Consider the following 15588-nt stretch of genomic DNA (forward strand, 5'->3'; position numbering starts at 1 on the left):
AAAAAAGCATTTGTTTATATATATTTTTTGGCACTTTTCAGCACTAGAAAATCACATTTGTAGCGAGATAGTAATTTATAGGCTTATTATTTAGTTGGCTGCAGGGATTTTTCATTGTAGCGTCATTGACATTGCTTAGTTTAGCCATGGTTTAGCTATTTGTTTCAAAATCTCACAAATCTTTACATATTTTTTTTACGTTTTTACCCTTCATCGTTACCATATTCATATTCGTTTCCTTCTTTTTCTGGTTTTCAATACTTTATGGCTTAAATAATGTAGACCGGATTGTAAGAATCGAAAACTCAACTAGGAGAGTACAGTGTTTAAAAAATTTACCGTGAAAAAAAAACACAACAATAATCAATATGCCCCACTAGAGAAAGATATTTAGTGTACTGGAATTCATTGCGAGGCTAATGATATTATTATTATCATCATTAATATGGAAATGCACTTTCATTCTCTGGCACAGCCAGGGTGGAGCTTCGTTACATGAAAACAAATTGGTAGTTCCTTTAACAGTGTCCACTAAGAAACTTTCTGATGATGTGGCAGGTCTGCAGCAGAACTGCCATTTAACAGGCAGACAGGGTTACTGCAACGATTGGATCCAATGACAGGAGGAATGCTCCCGTCGCCTCAGCGTGGCCCTCCTGTGGAAACGTCCGCCAAGGGAAACGAATAAGCAAAGTACGGTAGCGCACATTGCTCTCAGTGGGCTACCACACGTATGGTCGAGAGACTGTACACTGCACGTGGTAGGGATGTAACAAAGGCTCGCTAACCCGTCCAACCCCCCATCGATTCGTTCCCTAACGGGGGCCATACGCGCTGTGATGGACCCTCGCACGGGTTCGGTGGGACATTATAGGCATACAAAGGGCCCCCACGCGGCTCGGCCTCCGGCCTCGCACGGGAGAGGGAACTCGTGCGGGGCTCAATGGGGTCGTGACTAGCGACATACCGGGTGTGAATACATAATCACTTCGGATAAGGCGGGACTTCGGACAGAGGGATTGGTGAAGAGCCGATGCCTCATCCTGGTCATGGATAAAAGCCTTTCCTTGGTCAAGAGGTCCATAATAGGGAACGGGACGTTCTCCGACCTTAAGGACATCTGAATCAGGACCCAATGATGACCTGCTAACTATCGTACAAAGACGCAAGATAAAAAACCTATGGCCATATTACAAGGTCTTCGGGACTCGCAAAGACCTTCCTTCAGGAACAGTACCAGTAACAAGAAGAAGAGGCAGACAGAGAAAGCGATGGGAAGACAGCATAAAAGAATGGACGGGCCTGCCATTGAAAGAAGTTCTAAGAGAGAGAGAGGAATGGAGAAAGACGATCGACAAATCTTGCATGGTGCCCCAACGGTCCAACAGACTAAGGGATAGGTAAGGTGGGTAAAATGGATTCTATTAGAAATGCTTAGGGCTTCGAATGTGTCTGCGATGTCAGTTGGCATTATCCCTTGTTGGGTTGATCAAACAACTGTGTGTTACTAGTGATAGCTTCCATAGTCGTTTAGCCTAAACTCCAAGCCTACATCGTCATCTTATCATTAGGAACTTAATTTAGAGTCGCTGTTATTTCTGCTGCATCTATTTTTATGACTTCGTTTCGACATTTCGTTAAGTTGCGCAGAGGCGTAGAAAACTGTTGATTGGGTCGCAGGAAGATGAAATGTCTCGGCGCCTGAAACGAGATCACACGCCACCACGTGATCTAGGGTCGTCTGGAGCGCAGCTGAAAATAGACGGAAAGCCGATCTTAAGCATTTATATATAGACGTGGGACTTCTTTGAAAGCTAATAGTCGTGATGTTGCGTCATCGCCGTTTATGAACAAAGTGCAAGCAGACATATTTTTTTTAGTTCTGTTTATCTATTTCGCATATTATGGAAGAAAACGATATCAGGGAGCTTCGAACAAATGAAGTTTAAACATAATTATAATTATATGATACACATGTTCGTTATTTAAAACAAATGATCGAATTTTTTTTTTTAAATAAACGTTCGCATGTGCTGCGCATGCGCACATTAAATCGAAATTGTGAAATTGAAATAAAAACCTTTGTAATGCATCTATCATATCCAGCCACATCTCCGATTAAAAAAAAAAAAGAAATAAAGAAGTTGTAGGATTGAGTTGCGTAAGTAAGCGCGACCCCCGTGACCGCCCCCGTCACAATTGTATGTCTGTCTATCTGATGTCACCCGGTGCAGTTTTGACTTCTGTGTCTCTATGGCACAAAAATGTACGGAACTAAACGAATTAACATAAAAAAATTAGTTTGTTTTTTAAACACTAGTCTTCCTCCGTGAAACTGATGACTCTTTGTAAGAGCGATTACTTTTGCTCATAATAACGAATGAACGATAGCAAAATATTTTTTGTTTAATACTAAGCTTTTATAAGGGACAGAACCGCATAATTGCGACCATGTTGTCGCAATACTACAAGATGTATCTCCCCTTTTATGTAAAGCAAAATTTATTAATAACAACTAATTGACTAATTGTTTTTTTTTATGGGTTTTTTTTTTTTTTGGGGGGGGGGAGGGGGTTGAGAATCATGTGTTGTCCTCGACGATAAATAATTGTACAAAGTTTGAACTTGATTCGAGGAAGGGAAGAAGGAGAGAAAAAACGTGTACAAGATTTGTAAAAGACAGACAGCCATAAAGACAGAGTTAATACAACTAAGTACAATTTTTAGTGGTCGATGCGGACCGTGTTTCAGATCGAAAAAGGTTGGGCACCACTTTTTTTAAAAAGTACATCTTTATAAACTTGTGATGATGTGTTTCTATGGCCAGCGATTAACAAGGGTGTCATGTGGCCAGCACAATGACCAGCCGCCTTTACTTTCCCCAACTAATGCCAGGTACCTACTAGACTTTACTAGAGTGGGGGGGGGTGGACTCTTGGGGGTCCTAAAAATCCCGAAATTCAAAATCGCAGTCTTCACCAAGATTCTAACCCGAGAGCCATCGATTCGGAAGCCGAGCGCTTTAACACTTAGCCACCACGCCCCGACCACGGTTTAGTGGAACCATAACATTGATATCTTGCACTTCTAATGTTTGTCTGTAATTAACATGCGCGACTACATTAGCCTATTGAAAGGGGAGCCTTCTCTTTGGACCTAATTATCTTCCTTGTTTGAAGGAAGGTCTTTAATTAAAAAGCTAAGATGGCGTTGGGCCTGAAAAAAAAGAAACATTAGGGAGTGTTCATTGTTTAGTATCGCTAAGCTGTTCTTTTAGTACTGCGTCATCTTGTGTATGAATTTGTAAGACTGATTAAAGAGAACATCTGGTTCTTTTGTGTGTTTGAATGTGAGAACGAGGCTGTATAGTCTGCTGAACGCTAGGCAATGAGGAGAAACACGTCATGTTCACACAGAACGAAACAAACGGAGGCGGCTGAGAAATGCCCCGCAATCCAGGGATTTTATGTCTTTGCTAAAAGTGTATTTAGTCTTCCTTCCGTCAGCAGGTTGACGCAGTCATGCCTCCCACATCGCGAGTACAACACACACCAACATTCACTCAAGCTTGCTTGTATTCACGTGCAGCTGAATGCTGTGAAACAGATTGATGAATGGTCGAGTCGAAATCTAGGCTTCGACAAAATAACATCAAATTGTAAAACTTAGGGGGAGATAATCAAACTTAAGTTAACCCCAGTAGTCTTCTCTTTGTTGACGTTTGGATTTTCAACTTCCGGTTGACTTTCAAAAAAGACATCTTTAAGCAGTAGAATACAGTAAGAGAGAAAGAAGACGCCTTATATAATTTAATTGAACCAAAAGAAAATGAAAAGAATAAAATAGCACTAGATTTTGTAATAAGCACAAAAAAAAAAAGCAATGTCAAGGGCGCTATGTTGAAAGATCACTGGTGCAAACTAAATAGTAAAAATACTTTTGACCTACTAATGGAAGAGCTTGGAAAGTTGTTTTTGTAGTATCTGCATCGATGAAGAAGAAAATGGCTGGCATCAAATAGCTTATTAATACTTACGTATTACATACACCGGATACGCCATAAAACAAGCTATTTATAGAGATTTGCTTCCATTAATGAAAACCCGACATAAAATACCAGTGGAACAGAAATAGAAATGACCTGCAAGTTTTAGATGTTCCTTCAGAATTGAGGTTTACTTCGTCCTAGCCCAAACCTACTGCATGATGGCAGGAGATGGATGTGGGTGGGGTTCGAACCAGGATCATTGACGACAGTTCGCAACGCTCTAATGTATTGTGTATTGTTATAGCTCTGCCTTGCATACCGCTGCAAGTTAGTGGAGAAGGTGCGCTCTAGCACAGCGCTCAGCCTAATCCCATGGGATGGATAAGAAACTGTGCTAAACACTGACTGTTATGATTTATTTGTCATGTCCTGTTAATAAGGCCTGTCCTCATCGAGTTCACTCCTTTAAATTTACATCAGTATATTTCTAGCACTGGGTGTGCATATCAACTATTTTAAAGAATTTTCAATATAATTTTTACAAACGTGGCGCCATTCTGCAACCTCCATTTTGAAAAAAAAATATAACACTAAATGTGACCCATGTGAGCCCCCAGTTCGCCCCCGATTCAATTCGACATGCCAACTATAGATCCAGTATTTTTACAGCCTGTGACTGATGCCTGCCACGGCCGACAGATTCGCATGAAAGATTTTATTTATGGAGTGTGTGTTTGTGCAACGTACATCCAAACAGAAAAGGTTTAACCAGCCGGTGAAATCGTTGAAAACCTAAAATAAACTTAGCACATGGTTGTTGATGGCCATAAAAAAAAAATTGACACTCTACGGAACAATCCGAAAGTTTGGCCGAAACTAAAGGCGACAAGTTCGTGACTCGATTCAACTCTACGATCTTTGAAGTTAGGCCGTACTCAACGTTATACTTCTGATCCCTGTACTGCTTGCATTTATCTGAGCCTTATGTGCTCATGTTGTCTCGTGTAGTTTTGTTACACGCAATTGTTAATAATGTGTTGTCTTCGATTCAGAAAATTAAGAACGACCTGGATGAGTGCAGAATTTCGCGTGAACTGCGTCTCCCCCCCCCCCCACCCTGATGTAGATAAGGTCGTTGTTTTAAGAAGATGTATCTGAAATCATGGCATTAATTACGAGAAGTACACTCGTTACCCCTTTAAGAAAATTATGTAATAGTTTTATTTTTCAGGAACTCTATTATGAGACATTGCAGACAAAGTAGTGTCCCCTGTCGGGTGGTGGCAGACCCAATGTGACATTTAAACTGAGTCAAAATGCATTAAGTATCGGTTCAAACATTGTGTTCACAAGATTAGAGACATACTCCTTTGTCTTCAGAGTGTTATGACTGTAGCCCACCTTTCTATGGAGCCCATTTCCTTTACTACATTGACTTTTAGGGTATCGGGGTAAAAACAAATGTAATTAGCGTTGTTTTGACTGTAACCCACCTTTCTATGGAGCCTATTCTATTTCCTTTACTACATTGACTTTTATGATTTCGGGGTTAAAAAAATTTAATTAGCGTTAATTAAAGCAACGTTAAAATTTTAACTGTACAAGCGAGAGGAAACCATACAATATTTCCGAAGCTACTGCCGAGCCACATTCGAACAGTGGACTTTAAGTTTAGCGCTCAGTGTGTCTAACGCTGAGCGCTACAGCACAATCGGCATAGAAGGCATGAACACAGACCTGCAACGTCGCAACCTGTGAGCCGTGGACACCAATGGCTTGTTTCCGCGTCACAGGTATGTACGACGCTGGTCTGAACTGCCCACAGGTTGCGACGATGCTGGTGCGTGTTGAGGCCTTCTATGTAGCAACAAACAAACAAAAAGTCACTACCAAGTAACCTTAAGACCTATATAAAAGACTCCAAACAGAAATTCTTCAAGAAAGACTTTATTTTATGTCACAGAGCCAATGTACCATCATGAGTTCTGAACGTAACACCGTGGACAACATTCAGAGCGAGGAACAACAGATGAAACAAAACATGCCGAGATACATTCTACTCAATGACAAGGGTTTGGGTGCGCTGGATCAATGCTTAGTCCCAAGATGTTTAACAATACTCAAAGCATGGGGGTGGGGGTGGGGCGGAATGGAGAACATGGACTGGGAAGAGAATCACATCACTTGGAAGAAGAGATTTTAATACATATACACATTTATGTATCTACAGAGAAAGGGTTAAGTCGACCGGGGGGGGGGGGGGGAAATCAAGAAGACCTCCCAAGAGAATACAAGTACCACAGTAGACCCCACTTGTACCCGGAGGGCAATTTAATGACTTTCACTTCTGACCTAATGGCACTACTGGCCAGGGGAGATAATGCAGCCCTCCCTCTCCCCTACCAGTCTTCTCTTTCCCTCCATAATGTCGACTTGAACACTTGCTAAATATGTTTGTATGAGTAGTAAGTGTCAAGGAGGACAATATCAAACAAACAAAATGGAGGGGGGATTCTTTAAACTACCTCATACAAAATAAAAATCACTTAAACTTACTTAAAGTGTTTTTTTTTCTTTAGTCTTTTGCTTTATTTCGTTACTTAGTACTATGCATGTTAATGATGATATGTCTTATTCTGTTACTTGTTATCAAATTTATGAAAGAGATTATTGTCAAGAAATTTAATTGTTACCAGTTTATTCAATAAGGGTGGCCTCAATTGTTTAACCATTTTTCTAATGGGTGTCTCCTAGTTCAATTTCAATCAATGTTGATTTCAACACCGGCACCTGAATTTTTAGGACTTTCTGATTTCCCATAACATTAACCTTTCATTAAAGAAAACACAAAGCTTGTTGAAAGTTAATCAAGCAGAGATTTTCTCTATTAGAAAATGACAAACACCCCCCCCCCCCCCCAATCTTTTTGAGAGGGTTGCATGTTATCTACTAATCAAAACCTGGCTACATTGAAACACTGACCTGGCAGACACATCATGAACAAGACACAACACATGTTCATCTATATACACAATATTTATATTTTGTTTTCAGATATTTTACATTGATCAAGTCAGAAACATGCCCTTGGAGCACTCAACCTTTTTTTTTTCTTTCCATCTAGAATCAATCCAAAAAAAAAAACACAAGCAAAACACTTTTTTTTTTGTCATTCATAAACCTGACTACTATGTATAGAAATCAACAAAACAATTTAGGATTAATATAATGGACAAAAATGTAATAATTTCATAATAAACAGCACCCTCCTTTTACCAATGTCCTAAAATAAGATGTGTGGACAATCAAACAAAAGTCTGTCATAACAATTATATCTCAGTAATTGAAAGATATCCATAGCCACATACAACAATGATAATAAATATTTTTTAAACAATATGTAGCATATTATAGGAGACTTGTTATATAGGACTAGACTACCCTATATCAAAGAACACTCACTTTTTCTTTTGTTTATGTAAATAATTGGAAACGAGTTGTGCAAATAGCTTCTTTTTTTTTTTTTTGCACTCACTAATTTGCTCTCCCCTTTAAACCATATTGGAAAAAAAAAAAGGCAGCCACAACTTTTTTTTGGTCTCTTGCTACAGAAAAGCAGTTTCTTTCTAGCACTTTTTGTAATACTGAGCAAGCTGGGAACTAACTTTCTAAAAATTATTACTTCCTGGGCTCAAAATACATTTGGCAAATGTAAATTTTGTTTTTAAAAACGTTTATTAAAAAAAAACACTTTCTTCTTAAAATCCAATGACTTAAAAAAAACAACAACACAGTGTCATGTTTTTGTTGAATATTATAAACAAAGCAAAATATTGAAGCTTAAACAGAATGTACATTTATAATTTGCTTGCAAATTGCTTAATACAAACTGCTACAAAGACACTAAACACTTGTTGAATGGAAACTATACCACAGCAGATCCATAAGGTCACTGACATCTAGCAATACTAGGTCATGTCTTCACCATGACACGATATTCAAAAGAATGTTCTGGAGATGACCAACGCATCCTGACATTGTCATCTGAGTCACTTCAAACAGAAATCAACAAGTTTTGAATTGTTAAAAAAAACCTACAAACCCAAATGAGGAAAAAAAAATGTTAGGGGGGAGAGATTGCATGGAGAGAGAGAGACACAGTGCCACTGTGATCATAAAATGTCAAACTGTTTCTTCAGCTCTACCATCAGCCTCCAGTCTTGTTTAGACATCTCATCCCTAAAATGATCTTTGACAGCATCAATGGACTGTCTTGTTATCTGGAGACAGAACAAACAAAATGTAAGCTTCATTCCCTTTATTACTGAGGTACAAACAAATTCAGGAGTCACAAGTGAACTGGATAGAACTGTTATACTTAATAAAGTTCAATAAGTCACTAGAAAATCCTCACTTATCTTCTAGCGTGAGTTTTAAGTATTTTAAAAACAAAAAAAAATTCTTAAGGTAAAAACTTTTCTGAAAAAAAAAAAAAAATCCTTTGTTTAGAAGCTAAAATCTTATCAACCATCTTGAAAAGTCAGATCTGTTGTAGCCTATAAGATCCTGTTCAACTACTCTTATATTTTCTTTTTTTTTTTTTTTTATTTATGTTTATAATAAAGATGACTATTATTATTGCTTTCATATGGCATCTTCCAAGATCTTAAAGCATGCTCAGGTCAGTCTGGTCCTATTTCTTTGGTGATGGGGGTGGGGGGAGGGGGTGTGGGTCTAAGTGGGAGAACGTTTCTGCAATTTGTTAGCAACCAAGTCAAATTTCAAGCAAAAACTTCAAGTCTAAATAGGGATTCAAACTTGAACCCATTCATTTAGGTAGCCCAGTGGATTATGCCACTCAATCTCTTTAGTTTTCTATGATTGCGCCCACCCCCACCCCCCGCCAAAGCAGTAAAATTACAGAAAGAAAAAAAAAGCTTACCTTGCTAACTAGCATATCAGTTTCGTCAAAATGACGTCCATACATCTTGGGAGCCTCTCCAGGAATGGGAGAGATCTTGATACAAACCTCTTGGCCTTGTTTGCCCATTTCCACAGGCTTGTTGTTAACCTCGATACTGGTCACACGACCAATATCTAGAAACTAGAGACAGATAAAAAAAAAAAAAAATTTTCAGAAAGTTTATATTAGCTCACTCTGGCTGTCTGTCTGTGTGGATTGTTTACACTCCCCCCCCCCACCGCCCACTTCTCATTCTCAGATTAGCTTGCAATATTGAGAGATGTGGCAGTAAGTGAATGGTGCCCTCCCTTCACTCATTAAAAGCTTTGTTTTTATTTTGAACTTGTTAAAAGTTTCCTTGACAATGAGTTCCAAACTATTACCTACACTCTTCTATGCAGAATGGCATCCACAGTTAGAGACTTAGTTCATAATATACAAATGTGTACGTTTAATACTAGTTCTAGTTCTTGTGGCTATGAGTTCAGAAATCAAAACAAAAGGAATGGACCTCATTCACCAATCGTAAACAAACAACATTTAGCCATGTGATAATATTGATAAAACAATGAAAATTATGTATCACGTGACAGCCTTTATGGATTGTGTAATTTGTATAGAAGATATAGAGAACCATGTGATAAAATGTTGTTTGTTTACAATTGGTGAATGAGGTCCATTGTGCAATTTTTTGCCCCGTGTTATTTCTTGTTTAAAGAGTATTATGATTTAACCCAGAACAGTGACCTATTTACTTTCAATAAGTTATTTCCCATAAGACCTTTTTGAATCACCCAAGAGCAACACCAAAAAAACACAGCAATACAATTAAAATTCCTTTGAATGCTCGTGGCTTCAGTACCAAAACAGAAAGCAAATGTTCCAGAAACCTTGCACAAACAAACAGATGGATAATAAGTTTGTAGACTGCATAACTTTCAAATTTGAACCAGAAAATATTTTTAAAATACTTTTTTTTTTTTTTAAGTGAACACCTCTTTTCAACAACTTATTGAGCAGTGATTTATTTTCCTAACACAGTAGCTTCCTTTGAGTTCCTTCAACAAAACTTCAGTTTTATAATTAGGATGATACATTTCAAGCTTGAATTGTGTTCGTTGATGAGACATTTAGATCTAGTAGCCAAAGTAGCATGCAGAAATTAGTTGTTGTTTTTTTTTATTATGTTTGTGGAGTTTCCCCAATGTCATTCCAGACTGAAGCTTTCCTTTAACTAAACAAACTGCTTAAAAACAGTTTCATATTATCTACTGGCTACATAAAGCCAACAGTGCCAACAGCCATTCTCCTGCCTCCCCTGGATTCCTTTAGTTCCATCACTCCATTCACAAGACCTCAAAGCTCCGATGTGTTTTGAAAAAGTAAATTTGGCTTTAATAACTAGACCTAGATCTACCTCTCATCTCTGCCAGTTCCCATTCAACATTCACTCAGTCAACTCACTTTTTTTTTTAAATTACAGTTCTACTCTTATTCACTATCTTATCTTATAAATTACAGACGTTCCTTAATAAATGAAGATAACTATGTCCCACTAACTTTCTAGTCCAAAGCAGCCCTTACTAAATCAGATTAGAAAAATGAAATGTGCCGTGTCTGCTTCTAGATCTAGTGGCCAGATTTTTTGGAAAGAAAAGTGTCAGTGGCCCTTGTTACATAAAAAGAAGTTCTTTTATTCTTAAAACTAATTTGCTAATGTGTGAAAAATCGCTCCAATGTGTGCATAATTTTGTGTGCTATGAAAGTCCTCGTTGTTTCTTCCCTGGTCAAAACGAACATGGTTTTCGAACTGATTAGTCTACCTAGAATATTTGAAGTTTTTATTTTGGAGGGGGGGGGGGAATGCGAACTATATAGATCTGGAAAAGAAAAAAAAAGATTAATAACCTCTGACGCAGGACGTTCTAAATAGTGAACCACTGCTACAAGCGAAGCGACCTAGCTGATATTTTTGTGTGTGTGTGTAGGAAAGAGTGCTGGGTGGAAAGGAAAGGTGGAGGGAGGCGGGGGATTGGCTTTTTCCATTTCCGGTCGAGACTGCTATCTAAAAAAAAAAGGGAGGAAGGGGGATGAAAGGGTGAACATAAAATATAAGTGGGAGGCTCCGGGGGGGGGGAGCATGTGGGGGAGGAAACCATCTGTGATCTGGGAATGGGGGGGGGGGGATGTTTATAAGCCCGGCATTTCTAGATTACAGGACACAGACGTAAATTTTGAATGTGTGTATGAGTTGGTGTATGTGGGCGTTTTTTGATGCTTCAGCGGATACTAACAAGAAGATCAGTTACCACAGTCGGGCGTATGAAGGGGACCGGGCGCCCTGATAACATTGTTTGGCTACGGCCGGGCACAGATTGACTTTATTTACGGAGAACGGGGCGACGAAATGTTCGTTTGTATTTTTCTTTCATGCTTACAATAGAAGTTGATTGTGGAGTTTGTCAACATTAACTGTCATTAGCCCTGTAGGGCAACATTTGTCAGGTTTAGAGGGATTCACCCAAATTCATCAGCAGCGGTGAAATAGTTGCAAGCGCTTCAATGTTCACTTGAAACGGGCCTCATTCACCAATCGTAAACAAACAACATTTAGTCACGTGATCTTATTGATAAAACAATATAAAAAAAAACTGTCAGGTGACAACCATCATGAGTTAAACGTGAGATCGTAAATTATATAGAAGCGATAGAGCACCACGTGGCTAAATGTTTGTTTACGACTGGTGAATGAGGTCCATTGTGTAGATCACGTGGGGCAGGTTCTTATTCATTGGAACATTTCCCGAAGAAAGATTGCCAATGGCGTTATTAGCGCTCTAGATCTGGATCAACAGACATGGAAGGGATGAGGGAAATTTGGACCCCGAATGCCCGTTCAATTCAAGCTCCGTTAAATGCACCCGTTTAATTTCAACAAAAGGCCCCGTTTCATCAGAACATCACAGCATGGCCCATTTTATTAAAGCAATGTAATATACACGTTTAGGATAGTGACTGATTATATTAAGGGCCTGCTTAGTTCGCACACCGTAATATATGCGGCGTTTAATTGGAGCTCTATAATAAGTACCGTTTGATTCGATCATTGTGATAGATATGTCTAGTTCAATTGGATCATTGTGATAGATATGTCTAGTTCAATTGGATCATTGTGATAGATATGTCTAGTTCAATTGGATCATTGTGATAGATATGTCTAGTTCAATGGGATCAGATATGTATATGTCTGGTTTAAGTCGATTAGATATGTATATGTCTGGTTTAATTCGAGACTAAAATTGTACCACTTGATTGGAACATTGTAATATGCCCCGTTTTAGTCAAGCATTTGCAATGTGCACCGCTGTAATGAGGTCTCGTCAAATCCTAGGATGTTTCATTAAATACGATTACTATAGACGAAGTTTGACTATATAACAAATGATTTTATTTTGACATGGACCACTAGACAGGTTATAGACATAAAGTTATGTCCTAGTGAATGTAACCAGAGAAATGGCATACAGATAAACAGCATGTTTCTGTGGGGCTTCAGACAGACAAACAGACAGAAAGAACCTCAAGCAATTGAACATATTCGCTCTGACAAAAAAAAAACTGTTTAAAAAAAAAATTTTTCGAGGTTCGCCAACCTGAGGAAGTAAAGGTTGGAAGCTGGTGTATCCGCCAGTGCCTCTACTTGCATCTAAGCGGTTGTAATTAGTAAGGTGGTTCAATGATTCTCAACCAGTTGTAACCCAGGCACCCGAGAACCTTACCCACAGACTAGATAGCGAAGCTCACTAAACACACATTCGATATTTCCCGCTGTCTTATACAATACACACTAATAATACTATTATCCCATTATTGATAAATTAATGGATGGCTGTATGGTCGTGCGGTTTGCGCGCTGGCTTGTCGTTCGGACTTATCGATGGTCCCGGGTTCAAACCCTGCCCGCTTCCATCGACCCCCATCGTCCTGTCAACTCTGAAGGAACGTCCGAATCATGTAGAACTTTAAACATGAATGAGCTTTTTGTTGTTGCTTTTGCAAGTCCAAACTAGTTCGTGTTCTAAAAGATTTGTTGATGTTCCCTGTGGGCAGACCATGCGATCTATGGGGGCTTAAGCTTTACGGGGGTATCATGTGGCTATCACAACCACTAACCGTCTTTTTACTTCGTCAGGTACTCTGATGGACACAGAATGTTCCTTAAAATCCTGAAATTCAAAATCCCAGTTGTCATAGGGATTCTAACCCGATACCCTTTTGGTTCGAAAGGCAAGTGCTTTACAACTCAGCCAACACGCCCAATGGGCAGTAAAAAACTAATCACTAATGCTGGTAAAAAAAAAAGACCCCTCAAGTCACTAAGGACAATGTACTAGTACAGTTTGAGGATCCTGAAGTGTGCTATACACACACGCCTACACAAAGCGACACCAGGTCAATAAGTAATCAGGCTTGGCTGCGGTGTCTATGGCATGACATTAAGGGTGGACGCTGGGCCCTTCGTTGTCCTCTCTCCCACTTTTCCTGTACTCCCACCAATCTTGGCCCGACATAATGGCGTGACAGCCTTGTTGAAGGTCATGTCAAGTCCAGATAACCTGGGACACGTCTGCTTCAAAGATACATTATCAACACTTCACCGCGTCATATTAGACAATAATCAATTTTTTTTTTACTCTACCGATTATTAATGTGAGAGAGAGGGAGAGAGAGAGAGATGATGGTAGTAAAATAGGTTATGTAGCTCTGTACGAGTCCAGAATTTCAATGCAATGTGTTCCGAACTAGAAGTGAAAAACAGAATGTCACTCCTTTGAAATAAAATTAGGTCAAAAGTGTCACAGCGTTATTTTATCAGGCCCCTGACATTTTAGAAATTGAACACCAAAGACACAATTGAATATAATAAATTCCCATAAACCCTAACCATAGACATCTACTTCCTGTTCCTGAAACTCTTTCTTTTGTCTGTTTGCAGCTCTTCAAACACTTAAGTCATATAATTTATAAACCCCAAATACAAAGAAATGGCGACCATGACTCAGAGTCAGTGTGCCCAGAAGTCAAAGAACCAACCATCAGCGACTAAGAAGACAGACCAATGCTATGCACAGCGCGCCAGAGTCGTTAAGGAGAAGAAAGAGTCGAATCCTGCTACTGAGAAATAGCCATGCGAGGCTTTAAGCCTATGACAGATCTTAGTCAAGGCCATGGAAATGAATCGTTGCTTCTCGGGCGCAGGATTCCAGGCGAAGACAACAAACATTTTCACGAACCATTTCTAACAAACTTCATTTCTAATAAACTTTGCTACCTCAAAAATAAAAAAAAAAAAAATTTTTAAACTTTTAACAGCTTTCCACTCTACGATTTTCTTTCCAGACCTTTACTGCGTCGATTGGTTAGCTAACATAACATAAATGCATTGACCAAAAGAAGAAGAAAAAAGCCGTGAAAGTGTGCTGACGAATGCAACCACTACGATGCAACTGCATCGATGAAACCGCGAAGGAGATTCTAAGACTAAGCAACATAGCTAACCAACACAAGACACTAGTCGCGAAAATATGCAAATGAATTCAGGACACTACGTTCACTACTACAGGGTCAGAGATCAACATTATAGTTTATAAATATGTATTCAAATAGTTAAAAATGTAAAGACTGTAAAGAAATATTTTCTCTTTAGTGAGAATGTTAATGTGCATCCCCCCCCCCAATCATATACCCTCACACTGTAGGTCGGGTGTTAGTGTCATTAACTCTACTTTAGGTTTACGTAAGAAATTGCACACCAAAGTTTGTACTTTTCGAATGCAATCCATCACAAAGTGACCCATTTGGAAAGCACCGTTGCAGTGCAGTGCTAAACGACGGTCCAACAGAAACAACATAGCAACACTGAACGAGGCCCGGAAGAACAGGAGTGAAAGCCCACTGTCATTTATCAAAGTAAATACCCACTTGAGCAAACTGTAATTCCCTATTGCTGTCAGAGTGTTATCAATGGGCCCTGGCGGTGATCCCAGACAATCAAGTCCAGAGACCAGGGTTTGTCTAGTCAGCAATTTTGTTGTTGTCTTCAATCTTCCAATCATTTGCTACAGCTACAGTAGATAACCTTTAACATAACTATTAGCAGTGCACCCGAGTTTGTTCTCAAACTGCACACAAAGTGGGTATTGTAGAGGCATTAAGTGTATTTGCTGAGAGTGACTATAAAAAGACTAATGTTCCGTCTGATACAGGTGCCATTCCCTTTCTGCAATGGGCTTAGTGAGGGGAAAGCCAGCAGGCAGATGTGGGATTGAATGGGATTAAAAGGCTGAGAAACACTTAGCCCTGGGATTACAGGAACGATGATGAGGCGGGGAGATCGGGGGTGAGGGGAGTGTCAGGTCTCGCAGGTTGCTAATATTAAAGCTAGTAAAAACACTTAGTACTTGTAATTAGCTAATTTTATATGAAATGAGGATTTTTTTTTTATTAGCTGGCTTCCTGGGTGAAATAGTTTATACCATAAATGTATATATGAAGTTGCTACCTCAAATTGTTGACGTTCATCTTACTATGGCAGATTGGTATAAATGGCTGAACATTTATCATTACTGTTTTTGCT

The 15588-nt window shown here is 39.1% G+C and overlaps 1 protein-coding gene across 1 annotated transcript in view; it reads right to left on the reverse strand.

Annotated features, from left to right (window-relative positions):
- Nucleotides 1-5919: 5919 nt before the first annotated feature.
- The window catches only part of LOC106076285 (eukaryotic translation initiation factor 5B-like), a 60669-nt gene continuing 51000 nt past the window's right edge, over nt 5920-15588 (reverse strand). The window contains exons 24-25 of the mRNA XM_056037318.1: nt 8931-9092; nt 5920-8268 (exon numbers count right to left, since the gene is read on the reverse strand). Of these exons, the coding sequence (XP_055893293.1) occupies nt 8161-8268; nt 8931-9092 (270 nt within the window). The 3' untranslated portion in view covers nt 5920-8160. The remainder of the gene's footprint in view (nt 8269-8930; nt 9093-15588) is intronic.

This window comes from Biomphalaria glabrata, chromosome 8 (assembly GCF_947242115.1).
Source record: "Biomphalaria glabrata chromosome 8, xgBioGlab47.1, whole genome shotgun sequence".
In the NCBI taxonomy this organism is placed as follows: domain Eukaryota; kingdom Metazoa; phylum Mollusca; class Gastropoda; family Planorbidae; genus Biomphalaria; species Biomphalaria glabrata.